The 14,775-nt window shown below is 38.2% G+C and overlaps 1 protein-coding gene across 6 annotated transcripts in view; it reads right to left on the bottom strand.

The window, feature by feature from the left end:
• Positions 1–288: 288 nt before the first annotated feature.
• Positions 289–14,775, bottom strand: part of per2 (period circadian clock 2) — a 51,728-nt gene continuing 37,241 nt past the window's right edge. For 5 of the 6 annotated variants that reach the window (XM_057857053.1, XM_057857055.1, XM_057857056.1 and 2 more), the window contains exons 20-24: positions 13,137–13,259; positions 8,860–9,067; positions 5,011–5,203; positions 4,732–4,882; positions 289–1,011 (exon numbers count right to left, since the gene is read on the bottom strand). In XM_057857053.1, coding sequence (XP_057713036.1) covers positions 811–1,011; positions 4,732–4,882; positions 5,011–5,203; positions 8,860–9,067; positions 13,137–13,259 — 876 coding nt within the window. In that variant the 3' untranslated portion in view covers positions 289–810. The remainder of the gene's footprint in view (positions 1,012–4,731; positions 4,883–5,010; positions 5,204–8,859; positions 9,068–13,136; positions 13,260–14,775) is intronic. The other variant, XM_057857058.1, reaches the window with a different exon arrangement.

The raw sequence follows: 14,775 nt of genomic DNA, 5'->3' as shown, positions 1-14,775 counted from the left end.
TTGCTTTTCATTTATTCTTTGGTTTTATTTCTATTTCCGTTTAAATGATTTTATACTGTCTTGATATTTTAATGTGGCTTTTATGTAACATGGATTTTCATGTTATGTAAAGCACTTCGATTTACCTTGTCTTGAATTGCTATACAAATAATTTGCCTTGCCTTTATTATTATTGGCTTTTCAGACCTTTGGTCTTTTATAGGGCAAGGGGTTATTTTTGGTCATTTCAGAAAACAAAAACCCTCCCAACACGGATTTAAAAACTTGTAAAGACAGCAAGATGAAAAATTCAGCAGTTCACGCTCTTTATTTCACATTATTTACAATCACAGTGCAAAACCAGAAAATAATAATAATAACAGGGCACACAGAAAAATGTCCTTGCATTTTCTCATTCGACATCGTTCACAAAAGTGCACTTGTGCGCTTCTACGAGACAACCGGCAAACCGTCAGGAATGGCAAATCACTCAAGTGTGATTTGGATGTCCGAAACTGCCGCACGGTCACTTCCTTTTGACCAATTCAAGATCCCTTACCATCTCCTTTTCAGTGCTTGACAAAAAGCCAACTTACATAAAAACAGCACATAAAGAATATTAAAAAAAAAAAAAAAAAAAAAGAAAAACATGGAAGGGAAAAAAGTAACTACTTTGAGCAACCGTTTTTAATGTGAATGCCTAGGTGAGGTCTTCCCCTCTAAATAAATAGAAATAAAAATACACAACGGGACAACAAGAGAGTAGACACTTATTATTTTTGGAATGCAGAGCCGCAAAAAAAGAGCTGGCCAGTCACTCGTTAGAAAGTTCTACTTTTTTTTTTTTTTTTTAAACTGTCTAATGCTGGTCGCAGCGAGAGCGTGAGCCGTGGTGTCAACCAGGGAAACGGGCTCCTCTCTGGGGGTTCTCTGGCAGCCCGCCTCTAGCGCGGGCCTGTGCTCCGCCAGCTCCAACTCGGGCAGGTCGTCCGTGAGAGGCGTGTGAATGGCGCCATCGCAACACGAGCACACCTAGACGACGAAAACAACGGCTTAGAGGCATATAGTCACTAGATGAATGTTCATTAGATACACTTGCACAATAAGGTGTTACATCAAGTGATGATGTGACCAGAAATAGTTTCTCCTCCACTGGCTTAAAAGCGCGATTGCAGCCTCCCCTAGTGGTCTGGTTTCTATTTTATAATTTTTAGATGCTCAAATGATTCAAAAGAAATACAGTACATTTTTTGCAATAAAGTACTGTTACATGAATGCGATTATTTGAAATATGTTGTCATAGAAATTCTTGGTGATTAGTCAGATTTATTCTTGAGTTTTGTATGATCATGTAATTTGGTTATTTTGAATGTACAGTATGGGTTACCGTTTTTAAAAATATCTATGGCGGAAAACACTCAGGTGACCCCCAATTTAGCCAACTTTCAAAATGGTCCGATATGCACGTGTGATACATCATTGGAAAGCTTAAAATCTCAATTTTCTGGGGGAAGAAATTTTTTTAACTGGAGGGCATTTAAAAAAAAAAAAAAATTAAACAGCAAAACCCTATCCAGAGGTGAGCGCACGCGAGAGCAGAATTACAGACGCCATGATTTTAACGAGATATTATCGCATACTTACCTTGTTTCGATCCAAAACCTCCTTGTAGCATGTATCACTGAGTGTCAAGACACAGCTGTGAATGGCCACAGCTGGATTTTTGGGGGATTTTATGGGTGAAACATGTTAATATAACAAAAAACGCGATGCAGAAATTGCAGACATCAAGGAGTGGTCAAGATTTTCTTTGTCATATTTTACCCTTTTAAACGTTTTTTTTTTTTTCTTCATTTTTTCTTTGTTTGGATCGATTATTCATCATCTAACATATCGGGAAAAATGCGACAGTAACAAAAAAATACAATTTAGCGATAGTTATGAGGTAGATATCCGTGACTTTTTTACAGACACCATTTTTTTCATTGTGACGTCATTTATTTAAAACTTAAAATATGCGCGTGAATAATCTTCTTTCCAAACGAAATATTAGACATCAATTAATGATTCTAAGCTAAAAATGACAGACATTTGGAATGATAAAATAATTAACTACCTTCATTTTATGGCAGGGTTGAAACAAAAGCGGTTGCGCGATGTCTGTAAATGGGGGTTTTCAGGGTAAAATGGGCAAATTAAAAATTGTTTGGTGGCTTAATGCGCCATGAATCTGCTATGCCAGCATACAGACATATTGTTCTATCAAACACAGTTGTTTTGGCTTAAAATACAGCAGTTTCTTTTAAAGAGGAATGCAAGAGCAAAAACTGCTTTTTCAGTCTTGTCTGTGTTCTCTGCCATATATATATATATAAATATATATATATTATCACATTAATGATTGAATGAATGAATTTTTGTGAGGTCATGCTTTGAGAGATTTAATTTTACTCTTATTATTTTCTCTTTTGAATGAAATACTATTAACAAGTATGCATTTAACACACAATTCTAAAATTTCCTAATGCAAATTAGGAATACAGTGGTACTTCGACATACGATAGCTTCAACACAGGGCATTTTCGATATCAGACGTAAAATTTGACACGCCATTTCTTTGTACATCCGACGAAATGCTAGAAATAGGACGATTGATTCATTAAAGCGTCGCAATTTCATTGTTTTCCCGCGTGATGGACACACAGCGGATTTTCTCGTGAGAGAAATCAACATGGGTTCCAAGAATGTTAAAGCAGGTGGTGAAAAAAGAAAAAAGGTGAGGCTTACTATTGAAATTAAGATGGAAATGATCGAAAATATAAGCGGAGTGTGCTAGTCCGTGAATTGGCTCGACAATACGGCCGTAGAATGTCTACTCTCGACGGTCCTCCTCCGACCTCTGTTCGCCAGTGTTAAGACGACAATTATTATTGTGGTAACATCGCCAAAGAAATCGACAGCTTCGTCAGGTTTGTAATCATTTATTCCATCATCTTGTTCAACACAACACTGTCCGCCGCAGCTGGACAAGGTAAATAAAGTGAAAGTAAAAAGTGCTATCTCACTCTGTCAAGTCAGCCAGACGATGTGTTCAGCACATTCGCCACATTAGAATCCGATTCGTTGCATTATTACAGATATTATTTTTATTAATGGTATTATTTTATTATTATTCCTATTTTTATTCATAATTTATTTGTTTTGCTCTGTGTAATTACTATTTACAATAGTACCAGCCGTATTTATTAAGGATTTTGTGTAGGTTTTCGGGCTGTTGAATGAATAAATGGAATTATAATTTATTCTTATGGGAAATACTGCTCGACATACGACCATTCGACTTACAAACAAGGTCCTGGAACGAATAAACTCAGTATGGAGAGGTACCACTGTACATGTGTTATATTAATACTCTATATATATATATTTTTTTTAATTATTAAATTTATTAGGATCATGGAAGCTTCCACTTGGGGAAAATATATACATACAGTATATCCTGTATATACATAATATAATAAAAATATACAGTACTGTGCAAAAGTTTTAGGCAGGTGTCCTGCCTAAAACTTTTGCACAGTACTGTATATATATTAGGGCTGTCAAAATTATCGCGTTGACGGGCGGTAATTAATTTTTTAAATTAATCACGTTAAAATATTTAACGCATTTAACGCATGCGCGGGACGACCAACTCACGCATTGCCACGAATAGACTACAATGGCACCGTTTTAGGTATATTGAGAGCTAAGAGGCAGAGACAAGCGAGTGGAGTGGACACAGGCATTCATTGGAGCCGCGCTATTTATTGGTAAAAGCTTTGGCATCTCTTCCACAACAATTATAACTATTGTGGCGAGTGATGTGAAGAAGAATGACAGGAGATGATCTTTTTCTTAACACACTGAATTAAACACAATGCAGAGAAGATATACCATTTGCGGCCACCACTGACAGTCATGGTTGCCCAACTTCCCATCATGCATTTGTGCAGTTAAGAACAGTTAAGTCGCTACAGTATAATTTAGTGAAAGCACAACAAAATAATATTCCTATCTCTCAAAAAAAATAATGTTCACAAAAAGAAAAGCGCTTAATGCTAAGAGAATTGGTATTCCCAATGAAAATAGCTATGCAAAATAATACTCAAGACTTTGGTCAAACTCTATTCAAATATTTCGTTTAGCTCAACAAATACACTAGATGGCAATATTTAGTCACAATATACAAACTATCAAAATTACTATAACTTATACTCACATTTATCTTGTAAGAATTACAAGTCTTTCTATCCATGGATCCCTTTCACAGAAAGAATACAGTATTTATAATGTTAATGCCATCTTGTGGGTTTATTGTTACAATAAACAAATACAGTACTTATGTGCAGTATGTTGAATGTATTCATCCGTTTTGTCTTATCTTTCCATTCCAACAATAATTTACAGAAAAATATGGCATATTTTAGAGATGGTTTGAATTGCGATTAATTACGATTAATTAATTTTTAAGCTGTGACAAACTCGATTGAAAATTTTAATCGTTTGACAGCCCTAATATATATATCATTTGAAGTAATTATGGATGTTTTTTAAATAATATAGAGAGGTGACATTTTTAATCATTTGAGAAAAATACTGTTAATACAACTTGTTCACTGTTGTGAAAATGTCATGTGACTAAAATGATTGAGGTTGTTTCACTTTTACCCCCCCACACACACACTTCTTATTCCCTCAAAGTGTTTGTACCTTGACATCCAGGACTTTGGGTAGACCACCCTTCTTGATCCATGGGTGCACCTGCATTAACTCCTTCTTTTGCTCATCCGTAAAGCTGGGCTGGTTTTTCTGCAGCAGGCTCAGCTTCTCGCGGTCCTCCTTCAGAACCTCCTGGATGTCTCTGTAGACAAAACAAATTTCACACATCCCGCAAGTAGACAACATTTGGAGTCTGACACGAATGGTCGTAGTTTGAGCTAACTGCCACCGGGAGGCATAGTTTTACAACGTCTCACTTTAGGCACTCACCGTGAAGGCATCTGGTAGGTCATCATAACTTTGTCATCCGCATTGGCCATGAGGAGCCACACTGGGTCGTGGAGTATGTATTTGATGAAGCGTTCGCTTGGCTCCACCTCGCCGCCGCCGCTTAAGTGACCTTTCACCTTCTGGCTCTTCTGCGACGAGTCCACGCTACCAAAATACTTGCTGCTGTTGCTACCTGCCGAGACAATGCGAATGGATGTGTATTTCAGCCAAGGACCTTTTATATGATATGCTTCTTAACAAAATGTATACAAATTTAATGTGCATCTTAAAACACCGATGGTTCATCAGTTAACAGCACGCCAAAGGTTCTAAAAAAATTAAAAAAAATCCATATACCGTAGTTTCCGGACTATAAGCTTTTTCCCTCATTTTGAATCCTGCGGCTTATAGTCCAGTGCATCTTGTTTGTTGATTTACTTGGGTTAATAGCTAACACTTTATTTGACAGCAGCGTCATAAGGCTGTCATAATTATGACATGACACTATCATGGGCATTACTGAATGCTTATGACTAGGCATGTGCCGGTTACTGGTTTCACGGTTTACAGTGGTGTGAAAACGTTGCGGTTTCAAAACCACTAAAATTTTCCGTCAGACCGTAGTACAGTATTAGCTATTTTTCATGTGTCGAAAATGCAGCCAGAAGTGGCTTGGCGTGGCAGCGCTCACCCCTCCCGTTTGTTGCTATGTGTCGGCTAGACAGCCAGTGAACCCAAAAACAAATACTCCAAACATACGGCGTACTTTTTTTCAATTTATTGAGCTCTCAAATCGTGGTAAGTGGAATATACAAAATGAATACATTTAAAACGTACAATTGTAATTTTCCATGTGTGAGTAGCTTCAACAGATTAGCATCATGAAAAAGTTCGCCAAAAACAAAACACACATTTTCCTTTCAAATTCAATATACAAACTAACTAAAAGCTTACAAAGACGAATGTTAGCCTAGGCTTAGCTGGGAGGGCAACTTCGTCGAGTGCTACAGCAGCAGAGTGAGAAAACAAGCTTGATTCGCTTGAACAAAGGGGAAAAGGGGATAGCATCAAAGATCGCTAATCGCGAAAGATGCTCTTGCCTAAAGCACAAATCCATGTTCGCTGGATCAAGGAGAGTTCTCACTCCCAATGTTTTTTTTTGTTTGTTTAGATGAAACCTTTCCACAACAATATTTATACTTTAAACTTATACATTTTTAACTAACTTATTAACTTATGAATTCTTTGTTTTTAACACATAGGCATGACATCATGTAGACTAGAGCTGACACAGTGGCTGAAAATGGCGAAACTTCACTTGAGCTTTTCCACCTTCAAAAAAAAGTCATGCAGTAGAATTTAAAATTTTCTTTATTCAGAAGTGTTTTTACTTTTTTATAGAAATTATTTTGTTCTTGAGCAAGTTGAGCTGTGGCTGTGGGTATAATCTATCAGTTATATTTATTTTTATTTTATTAAAAAAAAAAAAAAAAATTTAAATTGATAATTTATTTTAACAATATATTCATGTTCCAATTTGCAACTATGTTCTGAAAAAAAAAAAAAATCCAGTTCAATGGGAAAAAAAAAAAAAAAATTAACCCATACATCTCAAAATAACACATTTTGGAGCTATAATTGCAATACCGTGATACCGTGAAACCGCGGTATTTTTGCTCACGGTTATCGTACCGTCAAAATCTCATACCGACACATGCCTACTTATGACTGATGTCATTAATTGTCATCCGGCAAATTAAAACTCACTCAGACACTCGAAGACGAAGGACGCATTTTTCTGCGTCCTATATGGTATACTGGGGACAGGTTTCAATAAGCTTCGGCTTCTCCCGTCAGCCCTTTTCTTTTCGGGTTGAATTAATTGTAAACACATATAAATGCTGTATGTTTGTTTGGATTTGTTATGCATGAACGGAAAATAAATAAATAAAAACTAAATAAACTACCATATGTCACTAACTCATTTTATGTCCAGTTTAGGTTTTTTACATCCATTCAAAAGTGAGATAATTTCCAGGATGACACTAAATGGCATCTGTTATAAGCATTCATTAATTCTCATGACAGCGTTATGATCAGTGTTGGGAATAACGCTGTTACATAACGGCGTTATTTTTTTCAGTAACGGGGTAATCCAATTATTTTTTCCGCCGTTACAATGCCGCTACCGTTACCGACGGTCAAAAGCGGTGCGTTACTTACTTTGAATAAATTGAAGAAACTACTAGCCGTAGCGAGTCTACTCTGCTCTGTTTATTTGTCATCCAAGACTTGGGGTGCGTTCAGGTTAATGGCAATGAAAATAGTAACACACATAGCCTACCTTTGCAAGAACGATGGAGTTGCATACGGTCATAATGTGCAGGTCCTGCACCCATCCGCAGCAAAACTGTTCGTAGCTTTGTAGCGATTTGTAATTTCGGAATTGCTGACGAGTTTAGTAACATACACCAAAAATAAATACAGCAGAATGTTCATTTAGCGTAATTGTGGAAGCCCGTCGACATCTTTACTCCATTTGTCTTCGGCTTTCTCGTAAGGGTCAACATTGTTCACATCTTTAAGTTTGATCACATATCTGTTCTTCGCCTTAGTAACGAGTTTGTCTCTTTATCGAACTGGCAAGTTAAAGTTTAATGTCCTCGCGAGCCAGACCTGCTTCCAATATAGCTGGGTTGTTGTCAAATCTCACGTGAGCCCCCATTCTGTGACGTAAACGCTCGAGCCTAATAGCGCACGTACTGTACTTCAGAGCCTGTGTTTTCACACACAAACCGGAACAGCGCGTGCGGCAAACATGCACACGCAAAACAGATGCAGAGGGATATGATGGCAGAGCATTCAGAAGAAAATTTGTCCTTTACGAGGTGGAGATATAAACACAATTTCAAGTTGGTTGAAATTAAAGGAAAGAACGTGCATGTAAAGTGTCATTTATGTCCCAAGGCAAAGCTTTTGTCGACATCTGTGGTAAGCAATTCAAATTTGTTTATTTTTGTTGCACTTCAAGTGTATGATAAATCTTTTGCTGGTGAGGTGCAATAAATATTACAAGGTTCTATAACACAAGTACCTGTCTGTTCTTCTCTATTCAACTGACTTGAATACTGCTCAGAAAATTTCAAATTCTTTGACATACAACAACTTCTTTTTAAAGTGACGGAAATGGTTACTTTCCCTGGTAACTAGGTACTTTTACTATAGAGTAATTCAGTTACTAACTCCTTTTACCTGTTACCTTTTGGAAGAAGTAGTGAGTAATTATAACTAATTACGTTTTTAAAGTAACAAGCCCAACACTGATTATGATTGTCTTATGACAGTCTTATGGCGCCATTGTCAAATAATGTGTTACCAAATACCATAACGAGCAATTGGAACCGTTACTGAAGTAATAATTTGCACAGAACATGAGTTTTGATTATTTTCATCTGTAGCGCTACAATGCATGCTAGGAGGCATGTTGGATGACAACAGTGTTGACAGCAGGAGGCAGCAGAGGTTGACCGTCTCCCCAAAGGAAGCAGTGATGGCCAAATGAAGCTTTTTGAGGCAATAAAGCTTTGAAGCCAATTGCTTCAGAGCTTCATGGTGTTCCATTTGGTCTTATGACAGTTTTATGATGACGCTGTCCAAATAAAGTGTTACCGGTTAATATCTTTTGGTGTAAATATCACACAATACAGAGAGGACAGCTGCATCTTATAGTCCAGTGTGGGTTATCTATTAACAAATGCCGATTTCGTGTCTAATTTGGTGGGTGGCGGCTTATTGTCAGGTGTGCCGTATAGTCTGAAAATTACGGTGACCTGCAGGGTATAAACCCACCTGTTCCACTTCCAGAGACCCCGCTTGCCGAGGCGCCACTGTTGGACGTCCTGCTGTTGGAGGTCCCACAGTCGTTGGAGTGCGAGTGCATGGACCCCGAGGTGGCTGAGCCGGTACCCGAATATGAGTCCTCCTGCAGAATGATATCCAGCATGTCGCTGGAGGATGAGTTGTTATCACTGTTGTTGCCGTCGCCTCTGGAACTCGCCTGTGGAGAAACACACAAACAGAAACACCTTGAAATACAAGAAATAATTCATCTGTATATATGCATCTTAAAGGACTTGACTTGAGGTTTAAAAAAACACCTGAAATCAATGCAACAACTATTACAGCGCTAAATGTAAATGTTTAGTGGGCCAGATAGAAAAAAAGTTGTTTCCAAGCCTCTGGGCTGTACTTTGACCATCTGACTGGGTTAAACTGGCCACCTATGTCACTCAAGAGCTGTTGTAGCTCACTCAAAGTCTCCAACGACTCCAAAAACATTTGCTACATTTGTTGCAATCATTTTATTTAAAGGGAACCTCGGACTTGAAGGACTTATAGGCTCTAATATGCCACAATTGTTCTCTTTTACTAAAATATGCTATTAGAAATACATAAAATATTGCCATTGATTTAAAAATCAATAATATTTAGTGAATGTTTTGACCTACAGAGGGCGCAATGTTTTATGCGCGCAATGGAGACTTTGGGTGATGATGTAGATTGTCAATGTCACTAGACGAACATTACCGGTGTTCTGCCAAAATGTCTTACATTGGCGAAATGAAGACCAATTTGACACACAAAGTACTACCGTGCGCTTTTCAACTTCAAGCTGAAATCGCACGGTAGTACTTTGGGTGTCAAATTTGCCTATTGTAGACATTTCGCCGGTGTAGCACATTTTGGCAGAACACGTTTTTTTTTCCTACCCTCGTCTCATCCCGTCTTTACTGTTCATTTTGCTTTTGCTGCTTGTTTTGTGAAATATCGACAGTGCTGTCGTGCTCATTAATGTTCCTCTCGAGTTCAAATTGAAGTGGTTGAACAGATTAAATGTTTATGTCGCAAGAGTCGTACTCTGAAAGCCCGGCAGTGTAACCATGGGATGTCACTGCCCTGTAACCTCAACAACAATGGCGACCTACTAGTTAAACAAATTTTACAAATTGTATAAAAAAGAAAACATCATGGGGCGTTTCAATACCAAATTTTTTAAAACTGATAATAACGTTTACCTTTCAAGAACTACAAGCCTTTCTATCCGTGGATCCCTTTAAGTACCGTTATTTTTCTGCAATTCAAGTCTGCAATTCAGCGTCTGTTTACACGTTACTTAACTTTTCTTACAGTAGCTGCTGCTGTGGTGCATATAGTTGTCATAAGCATAGTGCTGTTAAAACACACTCTGTTTAATATCTGGTCTTTTGCACATTACTTGCCTTTTCTTAGCCTCGTCTGTGTTCCATACATTGTCATTAGCATATACCTTTGTTGTTGTTGTTAGTACTGTGAAAACGCTCACCAATCTCTTTAATGTCTCTTCTTTTGCTCTTCTGCACATTGCGTCTGTGCCGCAAAAATTTGTCGTAACCCAAATTTTGTGGTTGCCAATTGATTGTCAAACCAATTGCCAATCTCAGTTGTCAGCCTAAATACCAAACTTTTTAATCAATATAGTTGTTCATTTAAACTTGCCTTTTGACACTGATAACATGTTGTCAAAGGACACTTTTGCAACAAAATGGCTTGTCAAAAAACAATCGGTTTAATTTGAAGCAATTCATAAAAACACTTGTTTAACTCATTCCCATTAAAAGTCAAAAAAATATAAAAGAAAGTCAAAGCTGTGAAAGATGAAACTCTTATTATGTCTGATAAATCCAGCACTGACGTTCATACCGACCAATTTTGAAAGACAAAAAAAAGTCAAACCACACCAGTGTTTAAGTAATGATGCTCAAGAATTTCCCTCAGTTTCCACACCATGTCATACAGATAAAAGTAAACTTCACAGAGATGAATACTCGATTGTTCCAATGTTTTCAGACTTCAACTTTCATTTGTTGTATGATACATTTAGGGAGGTGGGCAGTCATTGTTCATTTGAACTTGTTTGTGTTTAAACATTACTTTCACCATTCTCAGAGTAAGAAGAAAACGATGACCCTTGCAAATAAGCCAGTGATTCAGGGTTGCTTATTATACATAAGGGCGTCAGCAGAGGTGGATAGAGTAGCCAAAAATTTTATTCAAGTAAGAGTAACATTACTTCAAAATAATACTACTCAAGTAAAAGTAGTCATGCAAAAATGTACTCAAATAAAAAAGTATCCAGTGAAAAGTATACTCAAGTAATGGATAACACTGTGAGTAACCACTTATTTTTGTTTGATTTTTTTTTCTTAAACAATGGTATTTTTTTCTCTCAGCACAAACTTATCAATATGAACTGTTGTTATAATGATACTGAACAAAAACCCATTACATAACCACAGTAAGCCCCCCCCAAAAAAACAACAAAAAAAACAAAAAAACATTGAATTCCAGCGGGAGAAAAAAAGACAGAAAAGAAGCATTAATCGTCCAAAGAGCATGAGTGCCCTCTAGTGGAGAAAATAGTTCCAATAGTTCCTTGTTTGAATAGTGAATAGTTCCTTCATAGTTGCTATTATGAAATTAAAAGTATCATATCTCCAGTTTTCCGTGGTCAATCGGTGCAAAATAAAAACTGGGAGAGATGTTTAAATCCCCGCTTTTGAGTCATGTTGGGGGCAGCGGTTTATGTCAAATACAGTGGGACCTCTACATACGAAGTTAATTCGTTCCAGGACCTTGTTTGTAAGTCGAAATGGTCGTATGTCAAGCAGGATTTTCCCATAACATTATAATTCCATTCATTCATTCCACAGCCCAAAAACCTACCCTAAATCCTTAATAAATACTGCTGTTACTATTGCAAATAGCAATTACAAAGACTAAAACAAATAAATTATGAATAAAAATCAGAATAACAATAATATAATAATAGTAATAATAATAATAATATTATTATCACCACGAATCGGGTTCTAATGTGGCAGACTTTTTTTGCTGTACCTGAACGCACCGCGGGACTGACGTGACGGCAAGCAAGACTATTTTACTTTCTGTTTTGATGCTGGCATCAAAAGCAGCAGACTCTAGGCGAGTTGATGCAATAAATGATTAGAAACCTGACAAAGCTGGCGATTTCTTTGCCGATGTTACCACAATAAGAATTGTCACCTTAACTTATAAAGACTGGCGAACGGAGGAGGACTGCCGGCCGAGATCAAGATTCTACGGCCCAGTTCGTGGATGCACACACCATGCTTATATTTTGCTATCATTTACATCTTCATTTCAATGGTAAGCATCACCTTTTATTTTTTTTTTCTCCACCTGCACCAACCTTTTTGGATCCAGTGTTGATTTCTCTCACAATAAAATCAGCCGTGCGTCAGTCTTCCGGCAAAACAAAACAAAGAAACTGTGCCGCTGTCAAAAATCGACTTTATTTCGAGCATGTCGTCGGCCGTAGAACCATATGGCGAGTCAAATTTTACGTCGGATGTCGAAAAGATCGTGTGTCGAAGTGATCGTATGTCGAGGTACCACTGTACTTCATTTTTTACGGTGCTTTGAAGACGCTACATGATTGAAGAGGCTGGTGTGATCATAGAACGGTAAGCTTGTGTCAGATTGGTGTAATGCAGTCATGTGATTATTATTGCGACGTCTCATTGGTGAAATTGGTAGAGCTACTCTTGGGATATCTGACAAAAAATAATAAATCTAAATATGTACAATACAGAAGAAAAATGTAACGACTCTGGTGTAGCCTAAAGTAGCAGAGTAAGCGTTTTTTCTTCACAAATCTACCCAAGTAAGTACTCTTTGAAGTACATTTTTCTCAATTAGTTACTCAAGTAAATGTAAGGGAGTACGTGTAACGCGTTACTACCCACCTCTGGGCGTCAGACTCAACAGTTGGATTTTGTGGTGAATTTTACAGGGTTTTTTTTGTTGTTGTTGTCAACAGAAGGGTGATAATCAACTCTACAGAGTTGACAAAAAGCTTAAATAAAGTCACCGGATGAATTCGTACTAGGTTTTGCAGCACAGATCAGATCTTAAATATGCACAGCTTGAGTAAAAAAAGTTTGGGTGGGATGGGGAGGAGAGAGAATTCAAGCTGTCATGGACATATGGAATTGAAAAGGAATGGGAGTGGACAAGGATGGAAGCTTTTCGGACGATCATCCTACCTCGCTGCTGCATGCCCTCAGCCTAGAAGAGAATATGCCTTTATCCCAAGACAAACGCTCACAGACATGGATCGTGCCCCCGAAAAACAATGGTCCAGTTGGACCAAGGAGACTGAGAGATGGCTAAAGGGTGTAAGGCATAATACATCATGTGTTAACACCCATGTGGAGTTCTTGGCCAAATCTGGCTTTTACACACGGCATAGATACACAGCGGTTGATTGGAAAGGTATTTTGAAACGGAATCCAAGGAGGGATCAAACTGACATTCACTTCTGTGTGGCTCACAGGATCAGATGGCCCATCTGTGGTGACTTGCAGGAGGGGTACATACTGCATAGACAGACTGGGTACAGTGTTCCCCCGCTATACCGCGGAAATCGGGGGTTTAGAGCACAGGTGCCAAAATCGAAGCCGGGGACCAGATCTGGCCAGCCACGATTTTGCGTGGCCCGCGCAAGCAAATGATGAGCATTGACTCCATGCTTATTGCAAAAATGCATTTTAAAAAGCATTACAAACAACCGCATTTTTAATTGAGACATTCTACAAAGAGTTTCGACTGCCTTCCGATTCCACAGTCAGGTTTCATTCAATTTGTTTTGCATGTTTTTCAGGTGACCACACACTCACTCATTCATTCATTCATTCATTCTTTATGGGCTTGCAGTCATGATGTGGCCTTTATGATGTGTCATGTGAAAAAAAAAAATAGTTTGACACCGCTGGTTTAGAGCAATTATTTCTCCCTTAAATAAACTGTTCACTTCTCCATTCCCATTCTAATGACAAATTAAGTCACTGCCAGATCGAGCAGAGCTCTATTTTTTTTTTCAACGCAAATCCGTGCGGCAGCTCAAAATTTATTTTATTTTTGCTATATACAGTGAGGAGCAGAAGTATTTGCACCCCTTGTAATTTACTGGGGTTCATAAGTATTACTACCCTTGAGAATGAGCAATAACTATGACACTCAAAGAGTTGTCAGTCTACCTTAAAAGTCCACCTTTACCCCATGAGAAACCACCCACCAACCACCCATTTGAGCTGAATATTGTCACCTGTGCACCCCACAGTCAGTCATAATCCAACTGCTATCATGGGCAAGTCCAGAGAGCTTTCAAAAGACACCAGGGTAAAAATTGTTGAGCTCCACAAAGCTTTAAAAGGCTATGGGACGATTGGAAAGCAGCTTGGTTAGAATAAATCAACAGTTGCAGTAATTGGTAGAAAATGGAATAGGCTAAACATGACTGATAATCTACCTCGGACTGGGGCTCCATGTAAAGTCTCTCCCCGTGGTGCATCACTCATGATGAGAAAATTGAGGCCTGAGCCTAGAACTACACGGCAGGAATTGGTCAATGACCTGAAGAGAGCTGGATGCACAGTTTCAAAGGCTACTGTCAGTAGAACACTATGGTGCAATGGTTTCAAATCACGCATTGCTCAGAAGGTTCCCCTGTTGAAGCCAGTACATGTGAAGGCCCGTTTGAGGTTTGCCAGGGGTCATGGGAGAAAGTCATATGGTCAGATGAGACCAAAGTAGAACTTTTTGGTGCAGACTTTACTTGTCATGTGTGGAGGAAAAAGGAGGATGAGTACAATCCCAAGAACACCATCTCCACTGTGCAGTAAG

The sequence above is a fragment of the Corythoichthys intestinalis genome, chromosome 14, assembly GCF_030265065.1.
Source record: "Corythoichthys intestinalis isolate RoL2023-P3 chromosome 14, ASM3026506v1, whole genome shotgun sequence".
Classification (NCBI taxonomy): domain Eukaryota; kingdom Metazoa; phylum Chordata; class Actinopteri; order Syngnathiformes; family Syngnathidae; genus Corythoichthys; species Corythoichthys intestinalis.
Note: the sequence above shows the minus strand (reverse complement) of the source record. Positions and strands in the feature narration are given on the sequence as shown.